This window comes from Henckelia pumila, chromosome 1, assembly GCF_033568475.1.
Source record: "Henckelia pumila isolate YLH828 chromosome 1, ASM3356847v2, whole genome shotgun sequence".
Classification (NCBI taxonomy): Eukaryota; Viridiplantae; Streptophyta; class Magnoliopsida; order Lamiales; family Gesneriaceae; genus Henckelia; species Henckelia pumila.
In genome coordinates this window covers 140,151,739-140,173,214 of record NC_133120.1, presented here as the reverse complement: position 1 = coordinate 140,173,214, position 21,476 = coordinate 140,151,739, and the positions used below count along the sequence as shown (strand labels likewise).

Sequence of the window (21,476 nt, the reverse complement as noted above, 5' to 3'; positions counted from 1 at the left end):
AATCATTGTATGTGATTTGATATAGGAAAAGAGAAGAAATGGAGCTAAAGATGGAAGGAAAGAGCCAGATAAGAGAAGAATTACGAAGCAGCAATGATCAGAAAATCATTTTTTATTTTATAGAAATCCAAATCCGATCTCCACCGTTAAGAATGATGTTCAAGTTCTTTAAAGCAGCTGTCCAAATTTCAGCTCAATCCGACGGCTAGATCTCCGGATATGAATTTTTCAAAATCGCTGCTCGCTGGAAAAAAGTTGTGCTCGATCCTTCCAACTCATAGGATCGAGCGCGAGAAAGAATTTTCAAACAGTAAGTTGGATATTTTTGCGCGCTCGATCCGTCCAACTCGCACGATCGAGCGCGCGAGTCGTGCAAAGAAAAAAATAGAATTTTGATATTTTAAAACTATTATTTTGCGGGCTTTATTTCGTGGACTTTCAAAGCCATATAAAAAGAGGTCTTTGGACGAGAAAGAGGATGGGAATGCAGGGATTAGATGGCTACATACAGAGAAAACATCTGGCGGCTAGGTTCTATCTTCTCTGTTCTTAGATTTTAATCTTTCTAGTTTTAGTACTTGGTTAAGGAAGACGAAACCCTTGATTTTATTCACTTTGTGAGATTTTGATTTTCAATGTTTGATTTTTATCAAGTATCAAGAGTTGTTCTAATTTATTTCATGCTAGTGTGTTTAATTATTAGATTGATCACCTGATTATTCTTTCGTACAATCTACCGCTAAATTAGAATTCAAATCCGTAATTGTTTGAATCATCTAATTTGTTAAGCAACTGCATTTAATATTTTCTGCTGTTGAATTTGTTAAATCGTAGGAACAACAATTGACTAGGCTAAATACATCCGCTGGTGCATGTGTTGTCTAGATTCATCAGTTTCACTCATATGAATGCTACCTTAGATTTAAATCTAGATCGCTTGTATTTGGGTTGATTTATTGGTGAGGATTAATCTTGAACGCTGGTGTCTAATTAACTAAGATTAAGGTGGAACGGGAATTAGATTTTCAATAGTGAATATTCAGTGAGAATTAATTATTTTTTAGATAATCGATGATCGAGTGAATGATTTCAAGGGTGTAGTCGACCTGTACCAAGGCTTGTTTTTAATTGATTTCTCTAGTTTAATTTAATCTTGCATGTTAATTGATTTAAATTCCAAAAACCCTTATAATTATTTTCAGTATTTTTAAGAACACAAATAAATTTCACTTTTCTCGTGAAAACGATCTCTACTCTCGCTACTACATGTTTATTTAGTTAATCTGAGTTGGGTTAATTTGGGCGCGACACGACTAAGCGCTACCAAATTTTGGCGACGTTGCCGGGGAAGGCGTTTAATTTATTTGTGTTTTTGTTTTTATTTTTTTTATTTTATTATTCCTCCTAGTGCTACTCTGGTTGTTCGTGCGTGTAGGTGAATCTTCGGAAGAAGAAAATTTCCATACGACCCAGAGATAGAAAGAAATTTACATAGGCGGAGGAGGATTCTTATTGTGTAATTCTTCAAGATGTCAAATCGACAAGTATTCACAAGTTTTATCCAGCAACACGGGGAGCCATTCTACGTAGAATGGAAGATATTCAATGATTTAGCAACCATCTTCTGGTATCATGATTTTTCTAACTATTCTCTCCTTACATATTTTCTTAATGGTTTGGATGCAGTGACAAGAAGATGGGTAATTGATGGAGCTTTCACAACCGGTATATCAATATTTTACCGAGATGCTGATACCATGAGAAACCTGTTGGATGATATAGCAGAGTTTGACTATTACCGGTATTCGCAATCTCAATACCCGAATTTTACAGACCAACCATTTGAGCTTCAAAAGGAGGAGGGAAGTTGTTCGAAGTTGATCTTATATCTGCTAGAGGATATAATGAGCAAGCTTGTGGCATCGACTGAGGCAGCTATAGAAGATCTAAAAAATTCTAGATGTCACCTTGTGGAGCACATGGAGAATATCAAGAGATAAATTCCCCGGGAACACCAAGAACAAGAAGTGAAGCAAGATACTCAAGCAGTGACCAACCCGATTTGGTTCAATGATGATGACTCAGAGAACCAGGATTGGGAGTGCGAATCAAATCATGCTAAAGATTTAGGGGCGTTTGAGTCTTCTCTTCTTATTGAACCGCAGTCGGAAGATGTTATGAAAGAAATAGGGAGTGATGGAAATATATTGCCACTCGAGTTTGAGGATGACGGAATTCAAGAGTCTATCGATTTGAGCTCATTGATCGTATTATCATACACACATCCCCAAGATATTTCCCTTCCATTAGTATCAGTTTCAAAAGATGTTGGCTTCCGAGAGCCCACCGAGACGTTCTCTTCCCATGTTTACCAGCCGCTATGGAGTGTTGTTGAGGTGAAGAGCTTAATTTGTATATATCTGGCCAAGCTTGAGGGCACATGGAACAAAGACCCATTTGTGGTGTCATATGACACTTATTTTGGGCGTCAGCCGCTCTTTGAGGAGTGCTTCTGAGGGTCAAGCTGAAGACTGGAAATCAAGCGCTGCTTGGGAGGCAACCCAAGGGGAGTATTTACTTTCATTTTCAGTTTTTATTTTTATTTTTATTTTGCATTTTTGCTTACATTGGGGACAATGTAAGATTTTAAGTATGGGGGAGAGACTTCGCCAGTCATTGAGAATTTAGCCGATTTTTGAAGAAAAAAAAAATTTTAGAGCTCATAGTTTGTGATGAATTTGACTGTTGAAAATTACTAGCCCATGATGATATCTAATTGATGACATGCAAGCTTTTGAAAATAGATGATTTGCTAACTTTGGAACACTTTGATATCCAATGCAAATTAGACTTTGATATGGTTCTTGAATATTCTTTAGCATGCATGAGTCATGGCTTGTGAATTGTATATAGCATAGTGAAGGTCGTGTGAGCCTTGTGATAGTCTTAGGAAGTCGCTAGCCTATCAACCTCCCTTTTGAGCTTATTAGAAAAAAAAAAAGAAAAAAAAAGTAAAGAATGGAGTTAGTAAGGTGAGGGGAGGCATTGGAATGGGGATTGAAATTCTAGTCCTATAAATTCCAAGATCTAAATATGGAGGAGAATGTATAGAGTTGAGGATAACCGGGTGCAATTACTCGGAGAAGTGAAAAGACTATAAAACTTCTCAATGGTTTAATTTGATTTGGCGGTGTGCAACTTGAGCTATTGTGGGGTTTTACATTGAATGGATCTGTGAAGTGTGCATGACACTAGCTAATGACCAAACACACACACACGTTCGGGGCTATATCTGTAGTTGAAATGTCTGGATATTGAACTTGTTCCGTTATTAGCATTTTAACGCGTTTCTTGATCATGCATTGAGTTTATTCCTGAGGCACAAATGTGAAGATCATGGTTATTTTTGTTATGGATTATGAGTTCGAGCTTATTTTTGGTTTTGTGTTGCTCGAGGGCGAGCAAGGATTAAGTAGGGGGAGTTTGATGTGATGGTATTTTCCTATGTTTGATTGAGTTAATTTGTGATGATTAGGTATATTTTTATTGGATAAATTCATGTTATAGTTCCTAATCATTGTATGTGATTTGATATAGGAAAAGAGAAGAAATGGAGCTAAAGATGGAAGGAAAGAGCCAGATAAGAGAAGAATTACGAAGCAGCAATGATCAGAAAATCATTTTTAATTTTAGAGAAATCCAAATCCGATCTCCACCATTTAGACTGAAGTTCAAGATTTTTAAAGCAGCTGTCCAAATTTCAGCTCAATCCGACGGCTAGATCTCCGGATATGAATTTTTCAAAATCGCTGCTCGCTTGAAAAAAATCGTGCTCGATCCTACCAACTCACAGGATCGAGCGCGAGAAAGAATTTGCAAACAGTAAGTTGGATATTTTTGCGTGCTCGATCCGTCCAACTCGCACGATTGAGCGCGCGAGTCGTGCAGAGAAAAAAATAGAACTTTGAGATTTTAAAACTATTATTTTGCGGGCTTTATTTCGTGGGCTTTCAAAGCCATATAAAAAGAGGTATTTGGACGAGAAAGAGGATGGGAACGCAGGGATTAGATGGCTACATACAGAGAAAACATCTGGCGGCTAGGTTCTATCTTCTCTGTTCTTAGATTTTAATCTTTCTAGTTTTTGTACTTGGTTAAGGAAGACGAAACCCTTGATTTTATTCACTTTGTGAGATTTTTTGATTTTCAACGTTTGATTTTTATCGAGTATCAAGAGTTGTTCTGATTTATTTCATGCTTGTGTGTTTAATTATTAGATTGATCACCTGATAATTCTTTCGTACAATCTACCGCTAAATTAGAATTCAAATTTGTAATTGTTTGAATCATCTAATTTGTGAAGCAACTTCGTTTAATATTTTCTGCTGTTGAATTTGTTAAATCGTATGAACAACAATTGACTAGGCTAAATACATCCGCTGGTGCATGTGTTGTCTAGATTCATCTGTTTCACTCATATGAATGCTACTTTAGATTTAAATCTAGATCGCTGTATTTGGGTTGATTTATTGGTAAGGGTTAATCTAGAACGCTGGTGTCTAATTAACTAATATTAATGTGGGACAGGAATTAGATTTTCAATGGTGAATATTCAATGAGAATTAATTATTTTTAGAGAATCGGTGATCGAGTGAATGATTTCAAGGGTGTAGTCGACCGATACCAAGGCTTGTTTTTAATTGATTTCTCTAGTTTAATTTAATTTTGCATGTTAATTGATTTAAATTCCAAAAACCCTTTTAATTATTTTCATTATTTTTAAGAACACAAATAAATTTTACTTTCCTCGTGGGAACGATCTCTACTATCGCTACTACATGTTTATTTAGTTAATCTGAGTTGGGTTTATTTGGGCGCGACACGACTAAGAGCAACCACCGGTCAATTGGCTGGGTATAACTTAGATTATTCCAAGTCAAAGTGATTTAAAACGGGTGGCTCTGCTAGACCTGCTTTCATTCTTGATCCTGACTTTTCCTCTAGAGATGACTCTAGCAATGAGGATTTCGAGGTGATCCCGAGATCAAAAACCTCCATTGGTGGTTCTTCTTCATCTGTTTCTGCCACAGATTCATTTGTGGTTGGTGAATCTACCACCACTCCTATCGCTTTGATTTTAGAAGAACCAGTCAGTCCCCATGTTGAAGAAGAAACTTCTGATGAGTTCGAGATGTCCTTGGCCCAGTTTTTGGCCAATTTGAAACATTATAGTGGTGGACTGATAAGTGTCTTTTGTGTGAATTATTTTGTGTTATTTTTAGATTTATTTGACATGCATTCATATGGTTTCATGTGTGTTTTTACATTTTTTATTTATAATTTATTTCATGCATGTGCATTTCACTCTTCGGGTTTTATTTGTAGAAAATATTGAAGAAACCAAGAATTTTGAGCAAGATTAGAGCCACAAGAATGAATTACTGAGCAGCAATGGACAAAAATTCATTTTTAATGATTGATTGATCCAAATCCGATCTTCATTGTTCAAAATTAAGTTCAAGATGTTTTGACGCTGCTGTCCAAATTTCAGTTTGATCCAACGGCAGATATGAAATTTTAAAAATTGTTGCGCGTTGGATAGAAATTTGCTCGCTCGAGCCGTAATTTTTTAAGCCTCGAGCGGCACCTGTGCTGCGGGAAAAAAAATATTTGGCAGAAAGTTGCTCGCTCGAGCAGCAACTTTTTGCCGCTCGAGCTAGGCGTTGCGCAGACTCGAAAATTGGAATTTTTGGGAATTAAAAATCTTAACTTTCTTGGCTTTATTTTATGGTATTTTAAATCCATATAAAAGAGAGATAAAATATCAGATGAAGGGTTCCAGATTTCACAAGAGGCGAGAGGCGGCTAGGAGGCTTGGAGATTGAAGAGGCGGAGATCACTCCATCTTCTTCGGAGTTTTTCTTCCTTTCTTTTTTAGATTATTAAAATGTTGTTTGAACTATATTTTCAAGTATTGAGTAGTTCCTTTCAACCAAGACCGCGAGATTGGGCCGAATAATTTAAGTCGAACATGTGAATTTTGATTTGGGATTTTTAGATTTTTATTAAGATTATTGATTATTGGAGTTATGTTTTGTTCTTTTGAATAACCTGATCAATTATTTACTTCCATGTTAATTTATTTACGAGTCGACAAATTAAGAATTGATTTCGATCTCTTCAATAATTGAGATATGGTTAAACCGACTAGAAATAGTATTCGATTTCAGTATGTGATTTTAGGTGAAAACTGAATTCTCATAATTCCCAATGTATTTTAATTTGATTAGAATTATGAAAATTAATCCATCAATATTTGAATAGGTTTAACTGTTCTAGAAATAGACTGTTAAATAAATTATGAGAATTCTCCGTGATTTAAGATTAAATCTAGATCCTAAATTTGCCAATTGTTTGCATAATTTGTTTGGTACCTGCGTGTGTCTTAGTTGTCTTGTTTTAATTAAATCTATCTTTCAACTATTTTATTTCTTATTTGTTTTAGAAATTAAATTTTTATTTAATTCATTGTATCCATTTTTTATTATTTTTGTCTAGATTAAGTAAAATAATTAAATCTTGAGAATTGACTAAAGTCTATGTGAGATCGATAATTGGACTCATTGTCCACTTACTATTACTTGACCTAGTATACTTGATAGTAGACACCGAATTTAGCTGTCAAGTTTATGACGCCGCTGCCGGGGACTGTTTAGTTAATATTAGGATAGATTATTTGCTTGAGACTACACATTGTTTTTCCTTGCCTTTGTTTAATTTTTAATTTTAATATATATATATATATATATATATATATATTTATATATATTTTACTTGTAAGGTACTTGGAGATGGATCATTGATAAGCGTTCACAAGGTTTGGTCAACAATACTCGGAGCCATTCTATGTTTCTTGGGGGAGATTCAATGATTTGGCAAATAATTGTTGATATCATGATTTTTCGAACTACACTCTGGTTCAGATTTTTTATGGTGGTTTGGATGCGACAACAAGAAGTTGGGTGGATTATGGAGCTTTGGCAACTGACAGTCACTTGTTCAGAAGAGATTATAACAGTGTTATGCACTTGTTAAATGATATGGCAGATTTCGACTACCATTGGCATTGTGATCCTTCACTGCAGGGTTGGAATCAGCGATATCCTCCAGAATTCAACTCCAAAAATTTTGTTAACCAACCATTTGAGCATCGAGAAGAGTGTATAGGGCGTTTGAGGATCATGTGGCTCAGTTGGAGAATATTGTGACAAAACAGACAGAGACAAATAAGTTCTAAGAAAGCCGCATCAACTCTTTGGGTTATTGAGCGTTTTATAGAACTAGTTTTTGATATTTGTCAAGAGAATGAAGTAATTGAGCCAGAGCATGAAGAACTATTATTTGAAGAATTTTTCATTGAAGAGGAGCCAAACGTGACAGTCGAGAAGGAAGAAATATACAATGCAAAAGATTTGACATCGTCAATTGCCTTTACATGTACACCATTAGAAAATACGTTCTTGTTATTGACGTCAACTCCAAAATATTGCACCCTCCATGAGCTTCAGCCTAGATTCGAAGTCTCCTCCTTCCAATCAGTTCATGACGTGTATTGATGGACCGACGAGCTTCCCATGTCAATATCACGCCAAGCTTGAGGGCGTAGGAAATCAAGACCCATATGTAAAGTCATATGATTCTTAGTATGGGCGGCAGCTGCTCTTTGATGGTTGCTACTGGAAAGTCGGGCAATAGAGTATAAACTTTGCGCTGACTGGGAGGCAACCCAGTTTTTCTTTCCTTTATATTTTTTATTATTCTTTTTATGTTTATTTTTTTATTATATTTTGATAATCCAATGCCTTACTTGTCCTTTCCATGTTCAATAGGTTGCCCTGATAAGTGAAGTTTCTTTGGAGTTCTACAGCCAGAGGAAGAGGAAGAAGCATAAACCAGGGGAGTGTTATTTTTGTTTTCATTGTGTTTTTTGTTTGTCTTGCATTTGTTTGGTTGTTTTTTCATATTGTTCATTGTTTCCAAAGCATTTAGGGAAATGCTTTGGATAAGTATGGGGGATTAGTCTAGTTTTTAATTCATTGTGTGTTGCGTTTGTGCTTCATATGTTAATGTTTTAGTTTGTGTGCATTTGGTTAGATTTTGTGTTAGTTGCATGTGTGTTGAGTAGGATAATGAATGTGAGCCAATGATGATATGAAGTTAGAAAAATGAATTTTTTTTCAAAATGTTGATCTTGATTTGACATGAGAAACCGTAGGTTGAACCGTGAATATTTTTAAGCACTCATGTTAAACCAGTGAATTGTAGAGATACCATTGATGATGTTTGTGTTTGTTTGACCATTGCACGACACTAGGTGCTAATTGTTCTTAGTTGTGTCTTTTGAATTCTAATGATGCTCTGACAATTGCACTTATGATCTTGGGCGCACCAAATAATTTTTAAGAATGAAATTGATGAAAATTTATAAAAAGAATTAAAAATTTAATTATTTGAAAAAATAATAACAACTCCATCCGGATTTCGGGCAAGGGATTGAAATCCTAATCGCCTAGTCTGAAACTAATTTTGCGGATTCAATGGGGTTGATGCTCCATCCGGGCTATAGACGAAGGGATTGAAATCCAATTTGCGGTTAGTTATTGGGGCCTTAAAAATCTGGGTGCAAAATCCGGCAGTGCGCAAAAATAATCTCAAAGAAGGTGTGTTTTGTTAGAGGTAATTGGAAGGAATGGGCGCATGAGAGTGACTCTTGCACTGATCTGTTAGGTCGCTACGAAGTCTTAAAACGGATTCTTTCTAAGTTGCATGTAGCTGGAATAACATTGCGCGCACACACGATCACGCTAAACCAAAGGTGTATTATGAACGGTTGAGAGCATTCGTTTTTTTTAGTTGATAATAGAACTTCTCTGAGGCTGACACTTGCCATGAATAGTTCCTACTTTTGTTTGTGTTTTGTGTTTGTTTATGTCTTGCTCAAGGGAGAGCAAACTTTAAGTATGGGGAAATGGATAAGTGTCTTTTGTGTGCATTATTTTATGTTATTTTTAGATTTATTTGGCATGCATTCATATGGTTTCATGTGTGTTTATACATTTTTTATTTATAATTTATTTCATGCATGTGAATTTCACTCTCCGGATTTTATTTGAAGGAAATATTGAAGAAATCAAGAATTTCGAGCAAGAGTAGAACCACAATAATGAATTATGGAGCAGAAATTGTCAAAAATTTATTTTTAATGATTGATAAATCCAAATCCAATCTCCACCGTTCAAAATGAATTAAAGATGTTTTGAATCTGCATTTCAAATTTCAGCTCGATCTGACGGCTAGAACTCTATATATGAATTTTTAAAAATCATTGCACGTTGGAAAGAAAGTTGCTCGCTCGAGCCGTAATTTTTTACGGCTCGATCGAGACCTGTGCTGCGGGAAAAAAATATTTGGCAGAAAGTTGCTCGCTCGAGCGGCAACTTTTTGCCGCAAGAGCGAGGCGTAGCGCAGACTCAGAAATTGGAATTTTTGGGAATTAAAAATCTTAACTTTCTTGGATTTATTTTATGAGCTTTCAAATCCATATAAAAGAGAGATAAAATATCAGATGAAGTGTTCCAGATTTCACAAGAGGCGAGAGGCGGCTAGGAGGCTTGGAGATTGAAGAGGCGGAGATCACTCCATCATCTTCGGAGTTTTTCTTCCTTTCTTCTTTAGATTATTAAAATGTTGTTTGAATTATATTTTCAAGTATTGAGCAGTTCCTTTCAACCAAGACCGCAAAATTGGGCCGAACAATTTTATATCGAACATGTGGATTTTGATTTGGGATTTTTAGATTTTTATTAAGATTACTGATTATTGGAGTTATGTTTTGTTCTTGTGAATAACCTGATCAATTATTTACTTGCATGTTAATTCATTTACGAGTCGACAAATTAAGAATTGATTTCGATCTCTTCAATAATTGACATATGGTTAAACCGACTAAAAATAGTATTCGATTTCAGTATGCGGTTTTAAGTGAAAACTGAATTCTCATAATTCCCAATGCATTTGAATTTGATTAGAATTATAAAAATTAATCTGTCAATATTTGAATACGTTTAACTGTTTTAGAAATATACTGTTAAATAAATTAGGAGAATTCGTCGTGATTTAAGATTAAATTTAGATCCTAGATTTGCCACGTGTTTGCATAATTTGTTTGCTACCCACATGTGTCTTGGTTGTCTCGTTTTAATTAAATTTATCTTTCAGCTATTTTATTTATTATCTGTTTTAGTAATTAAATTTTTATTTAATCCATTGCATCTATTTTTTTATTTTTGTCTAGATAAAGTAAAATAATTAAATCTTGAGAATTGACTACAGTCTCTGTGGGATTGATACTTGGGCTTGTTGTCCACTTACTATTACTTGACCTAGTATACTTGCTAGTAGACACCTAATTTAGCGGTCATGGACCATCCAGGCCCAATGCCTTTGCATCAGATGATGAGCCCGATGCTTAAATGGCTCAGGAGTTCGCTGATAATCGACCTTCTAAATCTAAAAGTTCTTCATCTTCATCTTTTGAGTCCTCCTTTATTGTAGAAGAGTCCGATTCTTCATCTGAACATTCTACTGAGTATGATGTTGGTGATGACTGTAGTGACCCAACCCGGATCCACTACTAATCAGAGGTTAAAGCTTAATTAAGCATGCAATTAACAATAAATAAAAGAAAAACTGAGGAAAATTTAAAAGTTACAACTTAAACAACCAGGCAGAATACAACCGATGAAAATCCTAAGAAAAATATACAATTCAATATAATAAAACATAACCTAACAGCTAATCCTGCTGTCACATCCTTGTCACCACTACAAATCCCTATAGGAACTACCTGCAACTGTCCCGTCGAATGGGGTGTCCAGAAAACATAGAAATAGTGGAAGTGAGCGCTAAAGCTAAGCACGCTTGTACGGATAAACATACAAATATGATGCATGCAGAATACAATGTCTGGGTATCCATACCTGGGATATAAAAATCCAAACTGCTCAGACTGAAGCCTAGGATATGAGTTGTGGCCTCGGGGAATCAAACCACATGACTCAACCACTCACTCCTAACCAGACGCGATTCTAAAAATGTCCTTGGATCACTAGAGTCGACGCAACCCGTAAGTCAGCAGGACCCTCAGTGCCACAACGTCCTAACAAGGGCTGAGCGACCCTATACTGGCTCATCTCAAAAAGACAAATCCTCAGTATGATATCCACATGCAGCATAATATCTCAAAGCAGTAACATGAAATAATGGCACATAGATGCAACACATAAGCATGCATATCTGCTGGCCATCTCAGCCAGAACTTACGTACCTCAAATAATTTTCCTAGAAATCCTCGCATCTACAGTCCAACACTGCAATGCAAGATAACCATGCATTACTAATAAAGCTTTATAAGTCTTAACTAAGCTATTGAATACTCCGTAATTATTTTAGGGATCTCGAACCATACCTGCGTCCGTCGCCAGCCCACTGATGGCGACTATCCCACAACTTGGGCACAACTTCGCTACTACTATTGAGATGATCTACTAACTTTTGGACCTATTTAGGTGGCTAAAATCACCTAAAAACACTAACTAAAGGAGCGAGGAAGAATTTTGGAAGGTGTGAGAATAAGGCTCTCGGACCCTCTATTTATATTCGGAGTTCGGATGGTCCGAAATACCTCATTGGATTGTTCTAACTTGCATGTTTGACATTTGTCCCTACCAGTACTTTGGATGGTCCGAACTGGACTTTGGATCATCCGATCTCAAAACTACGTTATCCGTGACATCACATACAATGACATCATCTCGGACACTTGGCAGCTTGACTTCAGATCGTCCGATCTCTACCTTCGGATGGTCCGATCTCTTGCCACGTGTTCAACCAATCACATGCAACCGACCACCTGTCTTGGCTTGGGTTCGGATCATCCGATCTCACCAAGCTTCCGAACTCAATTCTAGCTTCCGAACTCTCAATAGTTCGGATCGTCCGAACTCTTCCTTTCCGAACTCGATCGCTGCCTCCGCATTCCCAAGTTTGGATCATCCGATCTACCCGAATACTAGAAACTATTTGGGCTATTTTCGGACGTCCTGAATCCGATTTTCAACTTATTAATCCCCATAGGAGAGTCCTTAATCATGTTATGACCATCCTAATCATGATTACTCCGCTAATAAGCAATTAATTATAAATTCTGGATTTGGGTTACTACAATGACGATGTTCCTCACACTGATGATGATAACATTGAATCTGTAGATGGGTATGATCTCCTCAACTCTTTTTCTAAAAATTATATAATGGTGATACTGCTGCCCAGTGGAACCTGGATCATACCTCCTTTGACAAGTACAACATGGTGACCTTCTTGATGGATCGTGGTATTCTCTCCACAGTGACTGGTGTAGTTCCCTATTGTGCTTCTCCGGTCCATGAGTTCTAAGCTGATTAACTTAGGGGAGCCTAATCTGTATAACTTAGGGGAGCATCTGATAATCATTATGCTTTGTTTTGTCCAGAAAGACAAAAAAGGGGAGATTGAAAGGAAATTATATCTTGAATAATAGACATAATTTTTAGTCAACTATTTCCTTTATGAATTAAATTATATTTATTATTTTTGCCTTTTTTTGACTATTTTTTGCCATAATAATATAAATTTCTATCTATTTTTATAATATGATATCGTCTATTTTTATTAACAAAAGTTTTGTTTTCATGTTAACAGGACTCAATAAAAAGGAAACAAATCATCACATATCGAATATCGAGTAGTAGCTAGATTGAAGCGTGATGAATAAGAGGCAAAGAGAGTGTACGCAAGGAATTGAACAACGAGAACAAGAAAAAACAAAAAATCGAGTTCAAAGAACAGTTGTTGCTCTACAGTGGTGTTCGTCGTGTTACGGGACAATTCCTTACCCAATCTTCTTGAAGATCTTTCAGGCATTGTCTTGCAACCTTAATCTCCTACTACGACACCTTTGGTTTTTCTATACTAGTTTGATAGTATTTAGAGTGTAGTATTAATATCTCAAGTGTTAGAGATATTTATTTTATTTCTTTTACACTCCTTAGATTTCGTCTTTCAATCTTGAATTGAATTTAGAGTGTTGTTAGGATTTCTCATTGAGATTCTTAACTTTGATAGGTTTACTAGGATTGATTATTGAAATCAACTTTTACTTTGTCCTAGTAATGATTTTTGCCATGAGGCATCACACAAGTGTTTGCACTTGCGTACAATTGTTTTATTTATTTCCGATGCGTATTTATTCGTGTTTATTCTTAAGTTATAAAGTTACTGATTGAACTTATATGTTTACTTTGAAAATTGTTTAGCTAAAGGTGGTGCTGGTCCTTGATGTTGTGGACATCATAGGACAACATCAATCTGTGTAACTGATTAAGTCTGTCCATACCTTTTAAGTGACTTCCGATGGGAAAAAAGTAGTGAAACCCAAAAAAAAAATCCAAATTATTACACTAAAACCAAACTTTAAAAATTTATATGACAAACAAAAAAAAATCAATTTACATAACTAAAATTACAATGTTTCCTTATTAAAATCAAAATTTGATAAGATATAGTGTTGGGGTGCAATAATTATCCCTGTTTGGTTGAGCGATCGAACCATGGCGTTTGGGCTGTTATGTGGTTTAAAAAATTTGAGTTGCATCATTACCACCAGCTATAGCTTTTGAAAAAACGGTAAGCACTCGGTCCAACAATTGGTATCAGAGACAAGGTCATGAGTTCAACTATCATTGATTGCAAGGAATGCAATTATTATGAGGGAGATTGTTGGAGTATAATAATTGTCTCTGTTTGCACCATTACCACCTTCTATAACTTTTGTAAAGAGACAAGCATTCGATCCTTTATATAGAAACACATGTTAAATAACCGTAATAGTATATACATGATGAAATTTACAAATTTTCCATCACTTTATAGATGTAATTCAAATTTCATTTATCAACTTGTATTGCTCTACAGGTGTTTATAACTAATACGCCTAGCTCCCATTAATACATATATATATATATACATATTCCCCACATCCCCATTCTCATTCTTTAATCAATAAATTATAAATTACTGATCAATTAATCCATAAAACGTTATTTGCCTCCATGATGATCTAGTCCAACATTCTTTTGCATTTTTACCTGCCAATATTAACATAAAATATCATTAGTATAATCAAATCTGTTTCATTAATAAACAAGATTTTTAGATTCATTTATACATGTGAACTGCCATTAATATTATTTTTTGATTGATATAGGTCAGCGGTGTACCGTGGGTAGTACAACCTTGTAAAAGTCAATATAATTCTTGTACTGCAAAATCACGACATTTAACTACATTAATCCGAAGTAGTACTGATAATATAAAAGGTAACTAATCCTTGTAAGTTAATTATCAACCATCCAAAAGTCATTGTTCAAAATCTGTCAAGAAACACAGAATTTCCATCATGACTTGTTCGTTAAAATTTTCGAGGTCAATTTTCTTGATCACATTCTTAGTAATCTTGCTACTACAGTGTCACAGAATCAAGGGTCACGGCGGTACCGATGATCACGACGGAGAAACCACGGACTCCGCCCCCTCAGACGGCGGCGGTAGTCTGCACTCGAAAGGGTTGATTCTGGTGAAGGTTTGGTGCCTTATCATCCTCTTTGTTAGCACATTTGCGGGCGGGATATCGCCCTACTTCTACAGATGGAACGAGAGTTTTCTTCTGCTGGGGATCCAGTTCGCCGGCGGGGTCTTCTTGGGCACGTCGTTGATGCATTTCTTGAGCGATTCGACCGCGACATTCGGCGAGCTGACGTCCAAGAGTTACCCGTTCTCCTTCATGCTGGCCTCTGCGGGTTATCTGCTGACCATGTTGGGTGACTGTGTGATTGTTTACGTGACAAATGGTGGAGAAAAGGAGGCTAGAGTAGTAGTGGAGGTGGAGGAAGGCCGCAAAGAGGCGGCGGCGGCACATGCGGCGGACCATGTTTTATTGAGAACCACTTCTCTAGGGGACTCCATACTTCTTATACTGGCTCTGTGTTTCCACTCTGTTTTTGAGGGCATTGCTGTCGGAGTCGCAGGTAAACTCATGTGTTTAATTTGTTTGCAATGTTCTAAATTACTCTATTATTTTGATCATATATAGTAGAACATGTTTGCAACCAAGGAGTTAGTAAACTTGTGAAACAAGGAATTTGTTGAGGAAATAAAACTCCTCTGCGACAATTCATGCAGCATTTTGTTACATTTATCATTGATTGTCACATGGTATCGAACTATGACAAGGTTTTATAACTTATTCCACCAAAATCGAAAATTGATCCACGTAAGAACAAGTTATAATGTAATTTTCTTGTTCAAATTATCAATTACTTTCATATCATTAATTTTTCATATGATTAAAAAACTTTATATTTTAAATCACTTTCATTTTTAAGAGTTCATTACACAAGAAGACGACGATTCACTTTCATTAACTTTTACTCACACACTTGTATTTATTAACTGTAACATCAATCTTTGAATCTTTTTATCGATTACTTAATAATACCAAGATTTATGAGTATTACAAAATTGGATCGATTGTTTGCTTTCTAACCATTATTTGTGGGAATCGTATGGTCGTCATACGGGTAGAAGGTTTTCCTACTCCTACATATTAATTAATATAGAACCATATATATTTTTGTCAATAATATATAAATAAAAGTCCAAGTAATGTCAAAAATATTTAACTAATGCACGTGCATGATTGATTTGCAAAAGTTTTGACCACCCAAAATTTGAATTTGTAGATACGAAGGCGGATGCATGGAGAAACCTTTGGACAATTTCGCTGCACAAGATATTTGCAGCTATTGCTATGGGGATTGCACTTCTGAAGATGATTCCGAAGAGACCCTTATTTGCAACCATTGCTTACTCCTTTGCCTTTGCTATATCGAGCCCTGTTGGGGTTGGGATAGGGATTGCACTCGATGCCACTACACAAGGACAAACTGCGGATTGGGTTTACGCTATTTCGATGGGACTTGCTTGTGGAGTTTTCGTGTATGTAGCCATTAACCATCTCATAGCAAAGGGATTCAAGCCGCAGAAAAATGCTTACTTCGATACCCCGTTTTTCAAGTTCTTCGCGGTGCTGCTCGGTGTGGGGGTGATCGCAGTGGTGATGATTTGGGATTAGCCTGACTTGTGATCAGGGTTTTTTGTGACGTTCCATTTCTTGATTAAAATGTCTTCGTTTGCTGGCAGAGGTTTGTATTTCAAAGGATTTTACTCGAGGAAATAGATGAAAGGAAATATAATTCGTCTGCGTTGTTCAATTGTGTATTTTCAAATCTTGAAAATGTGTTTAAAATAATTCGAAGTGATTCGATGTGTATGATATTATTATTGATATATAGGATTTTTTGCATCTATCCGTTCTTATATTAGAATCCAAGTTCAATGGCATGAATCAATTTAATTCTCCAACTTGCTCTATCTAAAATATGGCTATGTTCTCGCATAAATGTGGAGTTGATCAGCCAAGCTAGCTAATGATTTAGACGAAGCGAACAGAACAGAGTTGGCCCAGGACGAGGATTTGGCTCTAGGAACGAGTTTATAAGTTGTTTTTAATAAATTTAATCAAACATTATCTTAATTGCCGTAAGATGCGGGTTGACTTTCGGCTCATAACAAATCGATCGCACTCAAAATTCTTGTAGACATAAAAAAAAATATAAATATATATATATATATACATGCTACGAAATTTTGACAAGAAAACACGGGAACTTTCATGATGACCTTAATTAGGATAATATTAAGGCGTATCTAAAGATGATATTTTTTTCACATGTGTGTTCCACCCAAAAAATATAGACCTCACATATATAGATAAATATTCATATTTAAATGCATGGTAAATCCTTTTGGACATGATATGTGAAACCCCATATTTTCGGATTTTAGAATTGATAAGATAAAAATATTAATATTAATGAATTTTATGATAATAATATCAAGATAGAAGGATTTTTGAGATAGTCATATCAAGATAGAATATTTTTCTTAGTCAAATAGAGGATTTAATAATCAAAACAAATATTGGAATCAAATCGAATAATCCAACAATTAAAACATTAAACCACTGAACCAGGTTTAACTAAATTTTATTATAAATCCTTAGTTACAACAAACTAGAAAATTTCCAAAAGCCTGGAATTCATAATACAAATTATTCAAATTCTTACACAAGAAAATCCATTCTTAACATCGAATATGAATACTTATAATCCAAAGCTTAATACGAGATACGATAATCTAGTTCAGTCTCTTGACTACACCCTCTAATTTCTCCAAAGATCTACCTGATCTTTCTAATTCACCAGATCTTTCCAATATTGTGGGGTACGATTATCTTGTAGATGGGGTAGAATTTTCATGACAATCTCTACAACCAATTGTGGAGAATCTTCACAGGTTTCTCCTTCGATCCGAAATTTTTTGGAAACAACTCTCCATGCGCTCCAACCAATCCTTTGCGACCTCCGGTGTCTCATTGCCCACTAATGGCTTAGGTCCCAACCGGATAGATCTATGCAAATAAAATTAATTTCGACGATAGTGCTAGTGATGGCGGTCTCGAGGATGTCTCTAGTCATCGTCCCAACGTCCTTAGCTGTCATGGCTACTCTCATCGTCGAGTCTATATCCATTAACTATTAAGTCCCAATGGAAATCAAACCCAACATAATGTTCTATATCTCAAAGATCTAATGCATGATCTGATACCATAAATGTAGTGACCCGCTCCGAAATCACATACTAACATAGATTTAACAATGAAACTAACATAAACAATAATAATCAGAGATAAATGCGGAAACTTAAATCAATACTAACCTAGCAGTATACAATCGTTAAATAATTGAAACCCAAAAAAATATACAACTCAATCGAATTCCAATACACTGGAGTATCAATTCTAACTAGCTCTGTTGTCATCAACTGAAAACCAGACCCTCGGTCGCCAACTAGATACGGATCCAAAACCTAGGCAACCTGCAACTGTCTCGTCAAATGAGGTGTCCAAAGAAAATACATGGACATGAGCAATAACAATAATCAACACGAAGATATGAGTAAAAACATGTTATGAATGCTAATGCAAATGAAAGGGTACCAAAAACCTATCAAGGTAGAAAAACTGCTTAAAAAAGGCGTCATGGTATGTAGCATGCTGGGTCATCTTATCAAGAGGTGGATCCCATACCAAAAATAATATGTGGATATAGGTGACCTGATCCGAATCCACAGATCCAACCATCCACTCAATAACTCGGGGCTGAGCAACCCCACTACTGGTAATATCAAGGAACATGCTCAACATGATATTGCATGCAACATAATAATCATGACATAATATATGCACATAGCCATGCTATATAAACCATGCAAACATAGAACATGCCTACTCAACTATGATATCTAGGATATTACGTATGTACCTCTAATCAAGAAACTCAAGCAACCTAGTCACTCGGTTACTCAAGTCCAAGCCTATAAGAAGATAATCATCATATCACTAATCGCTTAATAAAAGCTTTAACTAGACTAATTCTAGTGACTCTTCTCGAAATCACTAAGTAACCAAAACTTTAAGCATGCAATTAACTTAAAATGCATGTGATAATTAAATAACGGAAAATTAAAACAAATGCTAACCCGACATAATACAACCGATAAATAACTACAACCCGAAATAATAATACAACCCAATCGAAAATCCGAACACAATAGGGTTATACTTAACTAGCTCTGCTGGAACCAGCTAAGTCCAACTCTGTAGTGACCCGTATCCAGAATTAATGATTAATGAGTAATTAATCATGTGATTATGTTAAGATTAAGTAAAACATGATTAAGAAGTTTCCAAATGGATTAACGAAGTTCGAAAATAGATCCAAGACACCCGAAAATGGTGGGTTTGGTTCGGAAGGTTCGGAAGCTTCGAACAGGGTTCGGAGGATCCGAACGTGACCAGAGCCATAGATCGGAGGCCCGAGGAGTTCGGAGGGTCCGAAGTCAGTTCGGACGGCCCGAACAGCAGTCAGCCAGCTGTCCTGAGATATTATGTCATTGATGACGTCACTGATGTGACTTCGGAGGGTCCAAAGTCAGGATCGGACGATCCGATCGTAATCGGAGGCTCCGAACAGGGTTTGGACTTCCTGAACTTTGGCTATAAATATGAGGGCCGAGACTTCATTTGAGGTGCACCAATTCCTCTCTTCTCTCTCTATTCCTAGGCCTTCTAAGTAAGATCTAGGGAGATCTAGGCGTCCTATAGGGATTCCGGAAGTGGCACAGCGATCTAGACGTCGTAGCGGAGCTGTGGCCTAGTTTTGAGGCTATCGACAGCGAAGGGCTAACGACGGATGCATGTATAGCTTTGGATTCCTAAAAATATTTAGGAGTATGCCATAGCTTAGTTAAGGCTTTTAGAACTTAATTATTAATGCATGGGTAATTGTATTGTAGTAGCAGTAGACTGGACTAGTAAGCTTGGGGTCTAGACAAGCGGAGCTAGGTTTTGACCAGCAGTGTTAGAGGTACGTAAGTACTGACCGAGATAGCCGGCATGATATATTTGCATGTATGTTCAATGAATATGTTATATATGTCTTATCATGTTTTAGCATGTTTTACCGCCTTAGCACATGCACGATTTTACGTATGACTGCATCCCGAGAGATGTGAGTCATTGACAGTCTACATAGGGAACAGTGATCTCATTTTGGACTCGAGTCAGGTATGACAGTTTCCATATGAGACTTGTATCTTATTTTTGATTCGGGTCAGGATGGGGTTGGCTCAGCCCTGATATCGAATATGCGAGTACCCAGCGAAGTCGCTCTCTAGCCGATACTGTATTGTGAGGCCTCGATTCTAATCCTCTAATCTAGTAAAAAGCATAAGAGCTTAAACCAAAAGCCAAGGCGAATTCAGAAAAAAAAAATTATTTTCTTTCAAAAAGGGGTGCGCTCGGGCGGTAGAAAACTACCGCTCGGGCGTGCCCAAAACAGAATTCCACCGCGCGGGCGGTAACAAATATGCCGCGCAGGCGCCTGCAGTTTGGTACGCAAAATGGCTTAGAACAAAGGTCTCGCGCTCGGGCGGTTAAAAACTGCCGCTCGGGCGCACCCCCTCTTGAAGCCAAAATCCAGAAAACTCTTAGGGAATTCCATCCATTCTAACATGCATTCAAACCAACATAATTCCATAATGTAATAACCATAAATCTAAGTTATACATGCTTCAATACGGTAGAACTTACATCAATCTAAGTTCCCCCAAAAATACAAAACATAACAAGTTCGATACTAGTTTTGCTTCTAAACTTCAAGACCTCACTTCTATCCTTGAATTCTCTGGCTCGTTCCTGCCCCACCTGTTGCCAAGTACACATACAAACAAAGACAATAGCCAAAAAAATCCGATGAGAATACAATTCCCAGTAAAAGAGACGATCATGCATATCAAATAAACATATCAATCAAGATATGCATCAATCAAAGTCATATATCAATCTTCAGATATAAATCAAGTAATTCATTCAAGTACTGAATTAAAATGATATGCATGACTTTTAAAATCTCTCGATTATCAGACTTAGATAATCAAATGTAATTCTTCTTTCTTTCTTCGGTTTGGGATCCCGAGGTTAAAATATCCAACGATCACACCGAACTCCCCTTTCGAGGTGGACGAGGTATATTTTAATCCTCTAGACTCTAGAGCATTATAGTGAGTTAATCGACACTTGTAGTAAATCGCCTACCAAGGCCCCTCAGCTATAATCTCCAGATCGTCTAATTCAAAATGAATAATCAATCGTCTCAATATGAATGCATATGTAATCTCATGCATTCAAATATAAATTCAATCATAAATTCATATAAGCATAATAACATGCAAGTATGTGATTTCTTCTAGGACACTCGAATGAATCCGAATTCGAGTTAATCGTCCTATTCCATTTCAAAGTCATCTTATACCTTATTCACTTCGAAGGTACTCCAATCTGAAATCAATAATAAGGATAATAGGTAATATCCAATCAAACTCATTCAAAACTCAATCAACTTCTTCAATCGATAATAAGAAAATCGATAATGTACCGACTCCAATCTTCCAAACTGTCCAAAGCTGCTATCTCAAAACTCTGCTGACTTCAATTCAATCTATCAGAAGAAGTCAATAGGATCAATATCGACATCAAAAGCTCAATCAACTCGATACGATCAAAACATCGAAACGATTCCAAAACTCAAACTGACGGCATAATGACTATAAACTGATCAAACCGGATATGTAGACAGCAA

The 21,476-nt window shown here is 36.3% G+C and overlaps 1 protein-coding gene across 1 annotated transcript; it reads left to right on the top strand.

The window, feature by feature from the left end:
* The first annotated feature begins 14,550 nt into the window (after positions 1-14,550).
* LOC140876003 (zinc transporter 2) lies at positions 14,551-16,427 on the top strand. The gene is made up of 2 exons (XM_073279842.1): positions 14,551-15,182; positions 15,897-16,427. The coding sequence occupies exons 1-2, from the start codon at positions 14,555-14,557 to the stop codon at positions 16,286-16,288; spliced, it is 1,020 nt and encodes a 339-aa protein (XP_073135943.1). The 5' UTR covers positions 14,551-14,554; the 3' UTR covers positions 16,289-16,427.
* The last annotated feature ends 5,049 nt before the right edge of the window (positions 16,428-21,476 follow it).

Excerpts from the sequence above, each read along its gene's own strand:
- LOC140876003 (XM_073279842.1), top strand. The coding sequence starts at position 14,555 with ATGACTTGTTCGTTAAAATTTTCGAGGTCAATTTTCTTGATCACATTC. Across the intron at positions 15,183-15,896 it reads CATTGCTGTCGGAGTCGCAG|ATACGAAGGCGGATGCATGG; the intron begins GTAAACTCATGT and ends TTGAATTTGTAG.